We start from the raw sequence: 18731 nt of genomic DNA on the forward strand, positions 1-18731 counted from the left end.
TAGGGGTATATTTATCAAAGAGTGACGTTAGAGATATCCACAATCTGACACTCTTAATTCATTTCTATGGCATTTTTAAAAGAGTATTTATCAATGGGTGAAAGTTCATCCTTTGATAAATACGTTTTTCAAAATGCCATAGAAATGAATGGAGATTGGTGAAATTCCACTCTAACTTCACTCTTTGACAAATATGCCCCATAGGGGTTTTTAACTTTTTTGGCTAATTTGCTCCTCAAGGGCACTCCCCTCCCCATCTCCCCTGTTATCCAGGTTTGTCTTCCCAAACTCAGAGGTCACAGTAGGGTTGTTGGCTGCCATTTTCAGTCGGGTCACTTCCGCTCCTAGTTTGGAATAAATCATCAAACAGGAGCATGTGCACTAAAGCTAACCCAGTGTAAGGGTCTGGCCACAGACAGGCGTTTTCCGAAGTCGCCCGAAGTTTCCTTGTGAGGCAACTTCGAAGTGCTGAGTGTGCATTGCCGTAGGCGATTTTCATTTTAGCCGGTGGAGGGCAGTTCGGGGAGATTGTCGCCCCGAAGAGGAGGAGATTTGTTGCTGGGGCGACTAATCTCCCTGAATCTGCTTGTGTGGCCAGATCCGAAATAATCCTGTTTACAATGGCAGTGGTCCAAGTTGGGAGCAGAAGTGACACATATAAAGAAGAAGCCATACATGAAAAGATAAGTGGTGGAATGCAGCAGGGGTGTCGTCAGAGGTAGTCAGCACTGAGCCCAAAACTGAAAGGAGAATAAAACCCCCTTTACACTACCATGGTTCCAGGACAACACCCCGCTGCACTACTCTGCCTTTTCATCATTAGAGTGCGGCCCAGTTGGGTTTGGTGGGGGTTGTGGTTCCAAAGGCCTCTGCAGGGGACTAAAGTCATATAAAGAGGTTTCCTTTGAATACTGGGAGGGGGGTTTATTTCCCCTTTAAACTAGGAGGTGGGGGGAGTAAAAAAACCATTCATGAATTTCTGACATTCATGTACATGGAAGAGTGAACTAGGCATTTCTAGAGCAAAGCTGGTGCTGGCTACTAATAGTGGTTCGTACGTTACAGGACTGAGAGTAGGAAGCATGTTATGTTATCCTGTGTGGTGAATAACTAAGAATAAGTCTTTATAAACTCAGACATGTACATTCCTTCATGAATCAATCACCCGATCTCGGTTATCTTTCTTTGCCAAATTAGAGACCCTCTGCCAACGCTTGGTTTAAGTGCCAAATTAAAAATAAAATAATGTAGAAATAAAAGTAAGAGAGCGAGCGACCACAATTTAAGTGCATCTTAAGGAAAAAAATTAATGTACAGACAAGTGCGAGATATGGGAAGAAAGAAGAAATTGAGGAAGCCGGGAATCAAAAGCTTGAATAGTGTTTAGTCGATCAAGGCCACACGGAGGCCATTGTACAGCACTGCTGAGGCAGACCCATAATACGCCGACATGACGGAAGCAGCAGTGGTTCGCGCAGACAACATTGATCAGATTCTGTCCATGCCGAAATGTTGCACATCCGTTGGTATAAATCCAAGGTGATTCTACTGTACGTCCAATAGCCAAGACTCTGTACAAAATATCCTTTAAATATACCTTGAAACGGACAAAAGGGTGAGGACGATGGATAAAGCCAACTCTTGTCTACTTCTGTGAACTCTAATGTTAACCTTTCTGCACGATGGGAATGTCGCCAACACTCTAACCCTATCATGGGTTTTAACCTACTGACCAGAAAGAGCACAGCTACGCAAGTGTTAATAGGAAGCTGCTCCGAGCCCCAAGTCATCAGCCTGGCTGAACAAAATCAGATCATCCATAGAAACATCTTTATCACTGGTGTATGATCTACACGATCCCTGCTGGGCAGCTGACTCGAACTGCAGCCAATCATATTTTCCTTGAAGAGCATGCTTAGCTAGCTATCCATAACTGTTTATCTAGCACACATGCTGCTACTCGTGAACATCCCAGATTTCGGAAAGTAACGGGGGCAGTTTTTTATCCTGAAGGCGGAGAGCAAAAACCTGCTCCGAGTGCACACTACTAAGCGTCCGCAGACTGACCAGCTTCATCAACATGCGAGGAAACATCAGGTGGTCCTGTAGAAGAAGAAGAAATATCAGGACAGTAGATAAAGGTGCGGACACAACATTGGCCCTAACAGGCCCAATAATATGGTGTAAACAAAACATCAACGATTGAAAGAAAAAAGGAACTCCAGCAGACTGACTGCAAAACATTTATTCCAGGTAGTGAGATCTTTCAATCTTTGATGATTTGTTTATTCAACTGAGACGCTGCACAGAGCAACTAGAAGGAATTGGACATACAGTTAGGTCCATAAATATTTGGACAGAGACAACTTTTTTCTAATTTTGGCTCTGTACATTACAACAATTAATTTTAAATGAAACAACTCAGATGCAGTTGAACTACAGATTTTCAGCTTTAATTCAGTGGGTTGAACAAAAAGATTGCATAAAAATGTGAGGAACTAAAGCCTTTTTTTTAACACAATCACTTAATTTCAGGGGCTGAAAAGTAATTGGACAAACTAAAAATAAAATGTTAATTTCTAATACTTGGTTGAAAAGCCTTTGCTGGCAATGACAGCCTGAAGTCTTGAACTCATGGACATCACCAGATTCTGTTTCCTCCTTTTTAATGCTCTGCCAGGCCTTTACTGCAGCGGCTTTCACTTGCTGTTTGTTTGTGGGTCTTTCCGTCCTAAGTTTAGTCTTCAACAAGTGAAATGCAGGTGAATTGGGTTCAGATCAGGTGACCAACTTGGCCATTCAAGAATATTCCACTTCTTTGCTTTAATAAGCTCCTGGGTTGCTTTGCTGTATGTTTTGGGTCATTATGAAACACCTCTCAATTAATTTGACTGCATTTAGCTGGATTTGAGCAGACAGTGTCTCTGAACAGCTCAGAATTCATTCTTGTGCTTCTGTCCTGTGTCACATGATGGATAAACACTAGTGTCCCAGTGCCACTGGCAGCCACACCCAAGCCATCACACTGCCTCCCAAATCTTTTATACAGAACTGTGCTATGCTTTGGATCATGAGCTGTTCCACGTCTTCTCCATACTTTGTTCTTGCCATCATTCTGGTAGAGGTTGATCTTGGTTTCATCTGTCCAAAGAATGTTTTCCCAGAACTGTGCTGACTTTTTTAGATTTTTTTTTTTAGCAAAGTCCAATCTAGCCTTTCTATTCTTGATGCTTATGAGAGACTTGCACCTTGCAGTGCACCCTCTGTATTTACTTTCGTGTAGTCTTCTCTTTATGGTAGACTTGGATACTCTACCTCCTGGAGAGTGTTGTTCACTTGTTTGGCTGTTGTGAAGGGGTTTCTCTTCACCATGGAAATGAATCTGAGATCATCTACCACTGTTGTCTTCCGTGGACGTCCAGGTCTTTTTGCGTTGCTGAGTTCACCAGTGTTTTCTTTCTTTCTCAGGATGTACCAAACTGTAGTTTTTGCCACTCCTAATATTGTAGCAATTTCTCTGAATGGATTTTTTCTGTTTTTGCAGCTTAAGGATGGCTTGTTTCACCTACATGGAGAGCTCCTTTGACCACATGTTGTCTGTTCCACATACAAGCACCCCCCCCCCCTCAAATCAACACCAGGGCTTTTATCTGCTTCATTGATAATGAAATAACAAAATAATTGCCCACACCTGACCATGGAATAGCCTTTGAGACAATTGTCCAATTACTTTTGAGCCCCTGAAATGAAGTAATTGTGTTAAAAAAAGGCTTTAGTTCCTCACATTTCTATTCAATCTTTATGTTCAACCCACTGCAGTTCAACTGCATCTGAGTTGTTTCATTTAAAATTCATTGTGGTAATGTACAGAACCAAAATAGTTATGGACCTAACTGTATACAGTACCTTTCATTGTTTTGTACAGACCACCAATCCCATTTTTTTGCTTTGGACTTCCAATAATACGGTGTCACATTATTTTTCTTTAATCAGTGGTCAGTTCTCGGATTACCTGAGGTCGTTTAATACGGGTGTAGGAGTGCAAGGCTTCCACATATGGCAGCTGCAGGTTTTCGACGTGCTGGTGATTCAGAACATTTGGTCGGTCCGCAGAGAAGATGTTGATCGCTATTAGAAGGGCGTACTCTGCGTCATCAAGCTGCATCTGCCTCATGCCTCGAGAGAACTCAAAAATAGGATTGATGAACTCCACCTGCAACCCTAAGGACAGAAACAAAACGGGTCGGACAGTTAAAATGTCTGTTGAAGAAGATAATGAACCAGCGTGGTTGAAGATGAACTGGCACCTGCCTGATAAACCCAACCAGTGAAATGGATTCGGCCATGATTTTTATGGTTTATTTTTTATTTCTAAATTACACTGTTTACATTGCAAATTATTTTCTCTTCCATTATAAATTGTATTCTGGAACCAACAAGTGTTTTTTTTAGCTGTTATATTGGTGAATTGTGCCTGAATCTGAGCCAGCACAGATAGAGAAGGGCTAGAGAGCAAGACCTTTAGCAAAGCAAAGAAGTCCTTCAGTAGAAGAGTCAGATAGCTGCTATCTGGTAAGCTGCCCATTGTTCTGTTGTTAGGGCAGAGACACACGCTCAGATTCGCCCGGCGACAAAACTCCTCTTCTTCGGGGCGACTTATCTCCCCGAACTGCTTCCCCGCCGGCTAGAATATAAATCCCCGGCGGGATGGCACTCTGATAGATTCGTTTTCTGAAATCACCCCCCGAAGTTGCGCTCCAAGTGCCATACGCCAGCGATTTACATTCTTGCCGGACGGAGGCAGTTCAGGGAGATAAGTCCCCCCGAAGAACTGGAGATTTGTCGCCGGGCGACTAATCTCCCCGAATTTGAGTGTGTGTCTCTGCCCTTAGAATGCTGTGGAGAATAGTGGAGGGTGATTTCACTCCCACTTTCAGTGTAGCAGTAAAGAGTGACTGAAGTTTATCAGAGCACAAGTCTCATGACTGGGGGCACCCGGGGAACTGACAATATGTCTAGTTTGGTGCCAAATTTCAACATGAAATATTAAAAAGTCTGTTTGCACTTTTGAAAAACAGATTTCAGTGCAGAGTTCTGCTGGAGTAGAACAATTAACTAATGTGTTTTGAAGAAAAAAACATGTTTTCCCGTGACAGTTTCACTTTAAGAAATTCAGTTTGAATCTCATTCAGTTCAGGGCTCCTTATCCTAGTTTCTTTACATTTCTAGGAATTTTCACAGTACAGGTATCGGATCGTTATCCAGGAAACTCGGTATCCAGAATGCTCCAAATGACGGAATGGACTCCCATAGATTCAATTTTATCCAAATAATCCAAATTTTTAAAAATAAATGTCCTTTTTCTGTGTAATAATAAAACAGTAGCTTGTACTTGATCCCAACTAAGATACAATTAATCCTTATTGAAAGCAAAACCACCAAACTATTGGGTTTAATTCATGTTTACATGATTTTCTAGTAGATTTAAGGTATAATGATCCAAATCACAGAAAGATCCATTATCCAGAAAATGGTAGGTCACAGAAAGATCCATTATCCAGAAAACCCCAGGTCCCAAACATTCTGGACAACATGTCCCATACCTGTATTCAAATGCAATATAATGAAGAGGTTCCAAACACAGTATATGAATAGGAATTTCTGAATGAAAACCTAAGTAGCCCAAACCCATGGTACCCAACCTGAAACACTATAATTTTAAACTTAAATACTTGAACATCTGCATTCAAGTCAGCATTGCAGAAAGTGCTGCCAATGTTGACTGCAACTGAAGAACAATGTATGATGGGACTGTCTCAGTCGGTGTCCATTCTCAACTTCACCATTAGACACACAGATGCACAGGCCAAAAGCTGGCGCACACACACAGACAGACAGAGACATCATGTGTGTCCAGAAATGCTGACAGTTGACTAAGGGGCAGATGTATTAAAGGTCGAATTGAAAATTTGAATTTTTGCATTTTTTTTTATGGTCAAAACAATTTCAACTAGGAAATTATCCAAACTCAACTTGAGTTTTTTAAAAAATTAGAAGTTACATTTTCGAGATTTATCATACTCTGGCCCTTTAAGAATTCAAATTCAACTATTCGCCACCTAAAACCTGCCGAATTACTGTTCAAGTGAATGGGAGGGGTACAGTGACCATTTTGGAGTTGTTTGTAGCCTTCCTGACATTTGAGGTTTTTTTGGAGAAAAAACTTGAATCGAATTTGATCGAATTCAAATCGGGGTTTCGTGTCGGTAAAATTCATCCAAGTTTTGTAGCCTTTCTGACAATCAAGAAAAAAACTCGAATTGAGTTTGGTCGAATTTGATTCAAGTTTTCAAGTCAGAGTTTAAGATATTAGATTTTTTTTTTCTTAAATAACCCCCCAGTCGTATTTAGAATATATTTGAATTTAAAGGGGACCTGTCACCCAAAAAAAGTATTCAAAATCCTATTTTATCACATTAGTCAAGCAAAATGAACTTTAATTAAACTATATAAATTATTTGAATCTTGCTTTATTTAGTCTGGGATTTCAAAATTATAGCAAGCAGGCAGCAGCCATTTTGTGCACACTGTTATTAAGGCAAGCCTGCATTATTTCAGAATCTTGTTTGTGCACCAGAATGGGGGACCCGATGCCCATCCCTATGCTCTGGCTACACAATTAAATGGTAAAGAGAACAGCGGAATATGTGGAGAGCAGTGACATCTAGGAAGTGCTGAATGGAAAGTGAAAGTAATTGTCTGCCCCGCCTCTATGCCCATGGCATAGAGGCGTGGCAGACAATATTTGATTGACAGCTGAGATTTTTAAATGAGCTTACAAAAGCTATGAATGCTTTAATAAAAAATAGAAATTGGATTTCATGTTTAATTTGAAAATGACTTTTTTATACAGATTTTTGTGTCTGGGTGACAGGTCCACTTTAAGGGAGTTTAAAAAAAACTCACATGATTTGAAATTCGACCCTTGATAAATGTGCCTCTAAAATTCAGCATGTGCGCAGAACAGACTCCTGTAAAACTCAAGTAAGGCTCATGGAGATGCCCTCCTTCAATTCATGCATTTGCATGGCTGCATTATTTTTTTTAAAGGGGAACTATTGCAATAATAAAAATTTAATATAAGCTTCATCATACTGAAACTTCTAAATACGACCAATTAAATATTCTGCATTGTTTCTGAAATAAACAAGTTTATCTTCAATATTCCTCTCTCAGCATCTGTTTCTCTTCATTGCGTCTTCATGCAGCAGTTGGGTGTCAGATATTCATTGACGGTTAGATTTAATATATCTTATAGGGGGGCTCCCTTTCCTAGCAGATGTATTAGAGCTCACTCAAGTAACTGATTCCAGTACAAACAAAATCTAACAAAATAACTGCCTTTTGCACAAATTCTGCATGTAGAGAGACATGATGTCTGATGATTTTAATAGAGTGAGCTCTAATACATCTTCTAGGCAAAAGGAGCCCCCCTATAAGATATATTGGATCTAACTGTCAGTGAATATCCGACACCCAACTCCTGAATGAAGACAGAATGAAGAGAAACAGATGCTGAGAGAGGGATAGTGAAGATAAACTTGCTTATTTCAGAAACAGTACCGAATTTTTTAATTGATTTAGAAAATTTAGAAAACTACTTATTTCAGTATGCTGAAGTTTATATTAAATTATAATTTTTGCAACAGATAAATAAAAAGTCCATGATAGAAAACCATTAATGGTTATAGAATAAGCGGCGGATCAAGGGAGAACTGGTATCAAACAGCCTCACCTGCTCTGTGAAAATCATCTTTGCTGTATGTGAAGTCCTTGAGAAAGGTTATACATTCGGTCTCGTGATTGTAACGCCTGGCTGTTTCCAGCAGCATAATCTGTAAGATAAAATAAAACATTGTATGTTGATAACCGCAGAGTGTGAAATATTTGCTTCCAAAATGGACAGAGAAGTGTCTAAAGAGCTAGGGGACACAAAACGCTCCAATTGCAACAAATTCCAGGAGCAATAAATACACAGATATTCACCCTGGATCATATTACATTCTCTTGAACAGAAGTGCCATGGATTTCCTAGCACCTTGCGAAGTAGAAAATGATATTACTAGTGCACAAGCCCCTCCCCATCACCCACTGTTTTACAGATAAGAAGTCCATTATGTAGGAGGATCATCTGTGCACTGGGAATTTAATTATCGAAAAGGATCAAACATCAATTTCCCTGTTTAGCTCTGGAAATAACAAAAAAACATTGGGGGTATATTTATCAAAGAGTGAAGTTAGAGGTCGCCACAGTCTGCTAGAGTGAAATTCCGCCACTCTCCATTCATTTCTATGGGATTTTGAAAGGCCTATTTATCAAAGGATGAGCTTTCACCCATTATTAAATACTCTATTAAAAAATCCCCTATAAATTAATGGAGAGTGGACGAATTTTACTTTGGAGGACTGTGGTGATCTCTAACTTCACTCTTCGACAGGGATGCACCGAATCCACTATTTTGGATTCGGCAGAACCCCCGAATCCTTTGTGAAAGATTCGGCCGAATACTGAACCGAATCCAACCCCTAATTTGCATATGCAAATCAGTGAGGGGGAGAGCAAACTTTTTTTTTTTACTTTCTTGTTCGGTGACGAGAAGTCACATGATTTTAAGGATTTGGATTCGGTTCAGCCAGGCACAAGGATTCAACCGAATCCTGCTGAAAATGGCAGAATTCTGGACGAATACCAAACTGAATCCTGGATTTGGTGCATCCCTACTCTTTGTTAAATATACCCCATTTTTTTTGTGGCTAAAACAATAGGCAAACAGCCCTAGTCACTGAAATCATATTGAATAAGGGGTATACGGACCATATTGAAGGAAGGTACAGCAAAATAACCAGTACCTCTATTGTTGATGCCTTCAGTAGAGCGATCTGATCCTCTCTGGACAGTTCTAGGAAGCCAGGTACTTGTTTGGCAAAATCGACAATCTCCTGCACAGAAATGATCGCTAACTCCGTAAAGTGAGCAAATCTCTGTTGTCGAGCTTCTCTGCTGTTTGGGTCCGTTCCAGGTGGCCATGGCTGTGTGGGGGAAAAAAAAAACAAAACACAAAATAAATTAAAACTCGTAAAAAAAAAAAAAAAGAACATTAAAGGGATACTGTCATGGAAATAAAAATTCAACACACATCAGTTAATAGTGCTGCTCCAGCAGAATTCTGCACTGAAATTTAGTTTTTTTGTATTTAATTTCGAAATCTCACATGGGGCTAGACAAATTGTCAGTTTCCCCAGCTGTCCCCAGTCATGTGACTTGTGCTCTGATAAACTTCAGCCACTCTTCACAGCTGTACTGCAAGTTGGAGTGATATCACTCCCATCCCTTCCCCCCCAGCAGCCTAACAACAGAACAATGGGAAGGTAACCAGATATCAGCTCACTAACACAAGATACCAGCTGCCTGATAGATACAAGAACAGCACTCAATAGTAAAATCCAGGTCCCACTGCGACACATTCAGTTACATTGAGTCAGAGAAACAACAGCCTGCCAGAAAGCGGTTCCATCCTAAAGTGCTGGCTCTTTCTGAAAGCACATGACCAGGCAAAATGACCTGCACACCAATATTACAACTAAAAAATACACTTGCTGGTTCAGGAATGAAATTTTATTTTGTAGAGTGAATTATTTGCAGCGCAAACAGTGTAATTTAAAAATAAAAACTAGATCATAAAAATCATGACAGAATCCCTTTAAAGAATAATTAGTTGAGGAAAAAAGGAATATCCATTACTATCATTGCATACATTTCTTTGTTCGTAAAATCTAGTAGATACTACAAAACAGTGAGTGTATTGTGAGTACACACCGTTACTTTGGGCTGATCACTGAACGAGCGTTTGTTGCACTGCTGCTGAGCGGATACCAGCTGCTCAATCATTTTTTCTTGCTGAGGTGTGAGCTGAACGACTTCTTGGGATAGCATGCATGGGCTTGGAGGAACCAAAGCAGATGAAGATCGAGTTACATCTTCATCTTGTTGTTTCCGGATCTTCTTGCTGCGAATCTGCTCTTCAGAAAGGACACCTAAAGAAGAGTATCGGAATGTACAACATGAACGTCCAGCTGAATTAACAGTCTTGATCTGAACTTGCGGTTTAAAAAGAAAAAAACTCAAATTAAGTTTGGTCGAATTCGATTAAAGTTTTCAAGTCGGTATAAAAAGTCCAAGTTTAAGATATTCGATTTTTTTCTTAAATAACCCCCTAGTAGAATTTTGAACATATTAGAATTTAAGAGAGTTTAAAAAAAACTCACATGAATTTGAAATTCGACCCTTGATAAATGTGCCTCTAGCACAACAATTCAGCAGATTTTAGATGGCGAATAGTCAAATTCGAGTTCTTAAAGGGCCAGACTCAGTGATCCCCAACCAGTAGCTCGTGAGCAACATGTTGCTCTCCGACCCCTTGGATGTTGCTTTCAGTGGCCTAAAAGCAGGTGCTTATTTTTGAATTCCAGGCTTGGGGTTAAGTTTTGAATTGATAAAAAACAGTTGTACTGCCAAACAGAGCCTCAATGTAAGTTGACAATACACATAGGGGCTACCAAATGGCCAATCACAGCACTTATTTGGCACGCAAGAAAATTTTTCATGCTTGTGTTGCTCCCCAACTGCTTTTACTTCTGAATGTTGCTCATGGGTTCAAAAGGTTGGGGATCCCTGTGCCAGAGTATGATAAATTTCAAAAATCAAACTTAAATTTTTTTTAAAATCTGGAATCGAATTTCAATAACTCCCTAGTCGAATTGGACAGTTTTGACCATTAAAAAAAAAACCTCAAAAATTCGAATTTGAATTTTCAATTTGACGGTTGATAAATCTGCCCCTTAATGTATAAGTGTAACACAGACAATATTTTTGGAGCACTGGATGCCCGACAGAGCCAAATCTCTATGACTTACACTGCTCTCGCATGCCCGCCTCTCTGCACTTCCGAAGCCGACACTCCTGACATTTCCGTCGCATGTACATGTCCATCTGGCACTTGCCGTTGTTCTTGCATGAGTACTGAGCATTCTTTATGACGCTGCGCCGGAAAAAGCCCTTGCAGCCCTCACAGCTCAGCACGTTGTAATGGAAGCCGGAAGCCTTGTCCCCACACACGCTGCAAACTTCATTCCCCAGCATCTTTGGAGCAGGACCCTTTTTCCTTTTCCGCTCTGGCTCCTCTGCTGTTAAAAGAAATGATGTTGAAATGTTAGCAGGAAAGGCAATACAGCAATATCTAATGCACTCAAGCCTACTAACATGTAGTAAAGAACGAGGGGTGATCTTCCTCTTAACAAATCTCTCTCTCTCTCTCTCTCTATACATACATACATACATACTCTTTCTATGTCTATACAGGTATCTATCAATCTACACGTATCTTTCTATCTATCTTTCTATCTATATATCTATCTACTGGTATCTATCTATCTATCTATCTATCATCTATTTATTTATCATAATCATCATCATCATCATCTCTGTCTCTATCATCTATCTATATCTTCCATCTATCCTCATTATTTATTGATCTAGCTATCATCATCAATCTATCTATCTATCTATCTATCTATCTATCTATCTATCTATCTATCATTTGCTTACATCAGACTGCCAGATTTTGGCTGACAATAAGTATGCTTACCAGCACTCTGAGAGGAGCCCTCTCCATCAGTTCCCAGCACTTCATTCTCATTTGGCAGGGAGGCGCTTTCTTGAGATTCCAACCGCTCTTCTTTTATCTGCAACTTAACCGAGCCAGCCGAGTCCTGCAGCACTGTACCCACTGAGTGGAAGGAATCCCCATCTGGTGAGGGAAAATACAAAATGCATTAATAGCCAGTTGTGAAGACCTTGCTCGGGCACATTTAATGCTATGCATTAATCTGGTACATATATGTATACTCACTTTACAGCAATATACAGAAATGATTTCTGATATATAGGGGGATTATATAATAATCTCTCTAATGCTTTATTTACCAGTAGGTCTTTCCAGATGACGCAAGGGCACCCATTCCAATTAGAAGAAAGGAGGTTCTGTCTAAATATTCGGAAGGTATTTGTTACAGTGAAAGCTGTGAAGATGTGGAATTCTCTCCCTGAATCAGTCATACTGGCTGATACTTAATTTTGCCACTTTATAGGTCCCTGGTGAGGCCTCATCTGGAGTATGCAGTGCAGTTTTGGACTCCAGTCCTTAAGAGGGATATAAATGAGCTGGAGAGAGTGCAGAGACTAAGTGCAACTAAACTGGTTAGAGGGATGGATGACTTAAAGGAGAAGGAAAGCCAAATTTGATAATCTAAGTAGATAGACACTATCGGTACTTCACTCCCTAACGCCAGACGAAGTTGTGCTCTGGCGAAGGGACGCAACTACGCTAATTCACTAAGATTTTTTTTTCTGAACGTTACCTCTTGCGCCAGAGTTTACATCACCAGCTCAGACCAGCCGAAGTGCAATAGAGTAGATAGGAGTTTGTTCAAAAATAGTTGAAAATTTTTCCAAGTCCCAGGAAAACACTGGCGTCTTACTTTTTACAGGGTAAGGGTAGGGACACACTGGGCGATTTGGGGAGATTTTGTCGCCTGGCGACTAATCGCCGCGACTTTCCACGACCAATCTTCCCCGAATGCCTCCCCTCGCTCTGCGCCTGGCTAAAATGAAAAATCGCCTGCGCTAATCACACGCGGCGATTCGTTTTCCGAAGTCGCCCGAAGTTTCCTCGTGAGGCAACTTCGGGCGATTTCGGAAAACGAATCGCCGCGTGTGATTAGCGCAGGCGATTTTTCATTTTAGCCAGGCGCAGAGCGAGGGGAGGCATTTGGGGAGAAAAGTCGCGGCGATTAGTCGGCAGGCGACTAAATCTCCCCAAATCGCCCAGTGTGTCCCAGCCCTAATAGGCTGAAAAAGATTGTAATTTTTTTTTTGGTTCCCTCCTTCCCCCCTACATTTCCTAATATATGGAACATGTGTAGGGCAATATAACAACTATATTTTATTTCATTAAGGTTCCCTGGCCTTGTGTAGTGTAATGGAGTTACTACAACATATACGTCCATTGTACTTTAACTTCCCGCCGTATGCTAATTAGGCGTTGCTAGCGCAACTTCGAACTGCTTATCGTATTATCGCTAGCGCAACTTTGCAAGCGTTCGGTACCCTGGACGCAACTTCGGATTTTCGTGAATTAGAGTTGTCCTGGCGAATCTACGCCTGGCGAAGTGTTGCGATGTCAGCGAAGCCATCGCTGGCGTAATTTCTGAGTTAAGTAAATTTGCCCCATCGACTATTTTATCCAAATAATCAATTTTTTAAAAAATTATTTCCTTTTTCTCTGTAATGATAAAACAGTAGCTTGTACTTGATCCCAACTAAGATATAATTGGAATTGGAAGCAAAACCAGCCTATTGGCTTTATTTAATGTCTACATGATTTTCTAGTAGGCTTAATCAGTGAAGATCCAAATTATGGAAAGATCTGTTATCCAGAAAGCCCCAGGGCCCCAAGCATTCTGGATAACAGGTCCCATGAAGTGGTGTAACTAATGTATATTGGGAAGTTGCTTCATAAAACATTTTCTTTAAATATGCAAAATTATATGGGGTGAAGATCCTTCAAAGAAAAAACTTCTCCTTTTAGCGTGAAAAACACTGATAACGGATTTACTTATGGCTGATCCGTGAAGAATTTTAACAGTTCTGTCCCCGTATGCAACAGTGTGAGTGTGTGTTTGTGAGAGAGAGAGAGAGAGAGAGAGAGAGAGAGAGAGAGAGAGAGAGAGAGAGAGAGAGAGAGAGAGAGAGAGAGAGAGAGAGAGAGAGAGAGAGAGAGAGAGAGAGAGAGAGAGAAAGAGAGAGAGTGTTGTGTGTGTGAGTGAGTGTGAAAGAGAGCGTGTGTATGTAAGTGTGTGTGAGAGAGTGTGTGTGTGTGTGAGTGTGTGTTAATGTGTGTGTCCCAATCTGTACCCAAGGAAAGAAACACAACAAAGACAGATAGACTGCCGCTACACATTCTATGTTTGCAAGTGCTGAAAAACACAAGAGAAGGGCTCAAGCTCCAGCTGGGGTTTCAGCAGCATTCCACATGCACAGACAGTAGGAGGGTTGTTTATTAAATATTTTTGGTTTTTTTTTACTATAAAATTCGAATTTTTAGTGGAAAAAAAACCCACTAAAATTTTTCGAGATTTATTATACCCGGAGGATGGAAAAAGCCCAAATCCAAAAATCTAGCATCTCAGAACTGCCGAGGTTTTATATAAGTCAAAGGGAGAAGTCCAGAAGATATCTTGATCTGCGCTGGGTTCCATGCAATAATCTGAAGTTTTCCGAGTTTTTGGGTGGAAAATCCGAATCATTCGCCTGATTCGTTTTTTTCGGGTTTTTCGCCGCACAGGAAATTTTTGGAAAAATGTATTGATAAATAAGGGGGAAAAAAACCTATGCGGATTGGTCGGAGTAGTTTTCAGAAACTAATGAGATAAATTCGGACTTTGATAAATGGGCCTCGCCTTGTTTTAGAGGAATCTACAGTGCCTGGATGCAGCATCAATCTGACTTTATGGGCTGCAAGGCCACTACTAAGGTAAAACCCCCATCCCCCTGCTCCTTAACCCTAGAAGTGCCCTGATTTATCAGCTACCTCCTCAGCACCTTTATGTATCCTCCACAGTATTGCGATTACAGAGCAAAACCATTGTCTAAGTATCTGCGGTCCATCAGTAGAGCACTGTTAAGTGCACACTAGCTTCACTGTTATACTAAATTGAAATGTTGTTGCATTTTATCTAATAACAGAGGCATACATTCACAGGTTAGGATTTCCAGTTTTTAAAGGGGAACTATTGTGAAAATTTTAATTTAATATAAGCTTCGTTATACTGAAATAAGAAACTTTCTAAATACAATTAAATATTCTGCATTGTTACGGAAAAAATCAAGTTTATCTTCACCATCCCTCTCTCAGCATCTGTTTCTCTTCATTCTCTCTTCATGCAGAAGTTGGGTGTCAGATAATCTTTGACAGTTAGATCCAATATATCTTATAGGGGGGGCTCCTTTCCTAGCAGATGAATTAGAGCTCACTCAAATAACTGATTCCAGTACAAACAAAAAAACTGCTTTTGCACAAATTCTGCATGTAGAGAGACATGATGTCTGGTGATTTTAATAGAGTGAGCCCTAATACATCTTCTAGGCAAAAGGAGCCCCCCTATAAGATATATTGGATCTAACCGTCAATAAATATCTGACACCCAACTCCTGTATGAAGACAGAATGAAGAAAAACAGAAGCTGACAGAGGAATAGTCAACTTGATTATTACAGAAAGAGTACAGAATATTTAATTGATTGTATTTAGAAAGTTTCTTATTTCAGTATTCTGAAGCTTATATTAAATTTTCATTTTCCCAATAGTTCCCCTTTAAACTGTCGATCCCTTACTAATTTTTAGAGGAGTGTGTGTGTATTATTTATACTTCTTTTATAGTTTAGCCTTAAAAAACAGAAAATGAAGCAACGTTCTGTCCAGTGACCCAGATGTCAAAGCCCTGAGCCCAGTATTAAGGAAGGATAAACCAATCACCAGTGAACTGACCTTGAATAATCTGCATAAAGCCCTCACTCCTACATTAACGACTGTGATACTCAATATAAAGAGAGGGTGTAAATTAGGCAGTCACTGAACTCTGTTGGTGATATGGGTGCAGAAGCACAGAACCGGAAGTTGGGGGGGGGGGAGATAGCATAACAAAGGCTTACATACCAGATAAAAACAATAATCTTTTATACCATAAATTGCATTAAAACCCCTTTATCTGGTGGGCAAGCCTTTGTTGTCTTGAAGATTCTGTTTTTAGACTGAAGATGTCTGTGTATCAGACCACAAACAGGGACTTCCCTGAATATCCAGGGACAAGTGGGTTCACTGACCCCATTTAAAAACAAAAGCTCCATAAAGCTACAAATGTATTGTTATTGCTACTGTTTATTACTCATTTTTCTGCTCAGGCCTCTCCTATTCATATCCCTGTCTCTTACTCAAATTAGTGCATAGTTGCTAGGGTAACTTGGACCCTAGCAACTGGAGAGCTGCTGAATGAAAAGCTAAATAACTGAAAAACCACAAATAAAAAATGAAAACCAATTGCAAATTGTCTCAGAATATCGCTCTCTACATCATACTTAAAGTTAATTTAAAGGTGAACAACCCCTTTAATGTCGGTTATACAAAGACTTACCAAGTGAAACATCAGAGCCATCGACAGCCGTGGCTGACATATTGGGTCAGGAGTCTCCAGGCATTTTCTGGCCAAACACTGTTTATAAAAAAAAAAAAAAAAAAAAATAAAACACTAACAACCACTCATGTTTGTGCTATGTATATACTTATATAGCTGTGTAGTAGCAAATGACTGAAGCTTCCACAGAGGGATAGAGATGAGAGATAGAGAGTCTCACCTTCTTTAAACCTATCATGTAGACATTACGACTTCCCAGCTGCAGTTACAATTATGCATAAGTATATGTATATAAACCAGATATTTTCCATTACAATAAAGATTATCTACCCTTTGCTGCAACCTCTTAGGAAAAAGTAGCAATGGTTTTTTCTTTTCTGTCACTTCTTTCAGCATCGGGTTGAATTTCCCAGTTATGGCTACTGACTAAACTGAACGCTCCTGACTCTTTTACAGTTACAACTGTAAAGTACTTTTTTAGCACCTTTGTCCAGTCTCCTGTGACGACAAGGATGTCATCTTGCACCCTTAGGGCAGGGGCACACGGGCAAATTTGGGGAGATTTAGTCGCCTGCCAACTAATCGCCTCTTCTACGGGACGACAATCTCCCCAAACTGCCTACCCCTGCCTTCCACCTGCTATAATAAGAAAATGCCAGCGCCAATGCACTCGCGATGCTTCAATTTCCAAAGACGCCCGAAGTTTCCTTGTGAGGCAGGCGACTAAATCTCCGCCGAATCTGCCCATGTGCCCCTGCCCTTAAATAGATTCATGAATCTGCAGTGAATGTTTGCTTTCTTTAAATGTTAAATCACCACATCTGGGCGCAGGTCTCCAATAAAGTACAGGGGTAGTAAATAAGATGGACACCAATGTCTGCTTACATCCTAGAATACGGCTTTCCAGATGGAGGCTCACGGGTATGAGGTGGCCCTTCAGAGAAGCCTATGTAGTTAGTCTTTACATACCAAACCATGTACAGATATGGGATCCGATATCCCGAAACCTGCTATCCCAAAAGCTCAGAATTACAGAAAGGCCGACTCCAATATCCAAATAATTGAAAATTGAAAAATAGTAGCTTTTACTTGACCCAAACTAAGATATAATTAATTCTTATTGGAGGCAAAACCAGCCTATAGGGTTTATTTCATGTTTATAAGATTTTCTAGTAGGAATGAAGATCCAAAGTACGGAAAGATCTGTTATCTGGAAAACTCCAGGTCCCGAGCATTCTGGATAACAGGTCCCATACCTGTATTTAAAAAAACAAAAAACCACTGTGAATTTGCACGGATACCCAGGGCCGCCATCAGGGGGGCACAGGGGGTACAAGTGTACCGTGCCTGGGCCTGAACGGGGGACCAGCAGTGCTGAACTTTTTGAAAGAGCTGGGACCCCCTTGACAGTGTCGCCCTTCGCAAGTCCTGAACAGCCGAAATGCCAAAATGCAGAAGTGCCGAAAAGCGCTGAAAAGACCTGAAGCCACGAAAATAGCCAAAGTGGCGAAAAGACTCGAAGTCACGAAAACAGCCGAAATTGAAGTCCTGAAGTGGCGAAAAAGACCAAAAGTCACGATAGGAGGCGAAGTTGAAGTCCTGAACACCAATGTGTTTTTTTTAATCCCCTGGCCATTTAATACTCTATAGGGCCCCCCGCGCAAACGTTCTTTAAAAAAATATTCTTTGGGGCCCCCAATTTTTTTTACTTGTAAGTGGGCCCTGGCACAAATGTTTTTTTAAAAAACTTTTATGGGGGGCAGTGACCCCAATTTTTTTTACTTGTAAGTGGGCCCTGGCACAAATGTTTTTTTAAAAAACTTTTATGGGGGGCAGTGACGCCAATTTTTTTTTAACTTATTGGGGGGCCCTGGTCAACAATTTTATGGGGGGGGGCCTGGCGCCACAGTTTTTTTTTTTTTTAACTTATAAGGGGGCCCTGACCATCAACAGCTTTTTATAACTTGTGTGTGTGGGGGGTTACCTTATTTTAGTGCTGATGTCTCTGTAGTCTTTTAACTGTGGTGTGGGCAGGGTCTGGGGTGGGGTTTGGGGGCTGGAGCCCGTGATTTCTAAGGACTGCCCTGCTGATACCTGTATCATACTTTGTAAATATTGGCCAAACCTCCTCATCATCCCACTGATCTGCCCGTTGGCCATAACAGACGTACAACTGGCTGGACATATTTGGGAAGACAGCCCACATAATTGTTACTGAGGTAATTAAAAACACGAGACTCCTCTTCACTTTCCATGTCCCCACCAGTTTTAACTCTAACAGCACTTTTCCTTGAAGGTATTGTGGCCATTGTAACGGTAAAATTCCGGGTAATATGGTCATATACCCACAACAGGGTTCTAAACACACTAGGATTCTTTACGTGTCACAGTAGTGATGTGGTGTATTGTATTAAACGCCCATTC

General features: G+C 40.6%; 1 protein-coding gene across 1 annotated transcript in view; it reads right to left on the reverse strand.

Moving 5' to 3' along the window:
- Nucleotides 1-1266: 1266 nt before the first annotated feature.
- The window catches only part of nr1h2.L (nuclear receptor subfamily 1 group H member 2 L homeolog), a gene marked incomplete at its 5' end in the record, with an annotated part of 35771 nt that continues 18306 nt past the window's right edge, over nt 1267-18731 (reverse strand). The window contains 8 exon segments of the mRNA NM_001092614.1: nt 1267-2103; nt 4013-4221; nt 7796-7895; nt 8911-9090; nt 9878-10095; nt 10975-11244; nt 11706-11867; nt 16308-16385. Coding sequence (NP_001086083.1) covers nt 1957-2103; nt 4013-4221; nt 7796-7895; nt 8911-9090; nt 9878-10095; nt 10975-11244; nt 11706-11867; nt 16308-16347 — 1326 coding nt within the window. The 3' untranslated portion in view covers nt 1267-1956.

The sequence above is a fragment of the Xenopus laevis genome, chromosome 7L, assembly GCF_017654675.1.
Source record: "Xenopus laevis strain J_2021 chromosome 7L, Xenopus_laevis_v10.1, whole genome shotgun sequence".
Taxonomy (NCBI): domain Eukaryota; kingdom Metazoa; phylum Chordata; class Amphibia; order Anura; family Pipidae; genus Xenopus; species Xenopus laevis.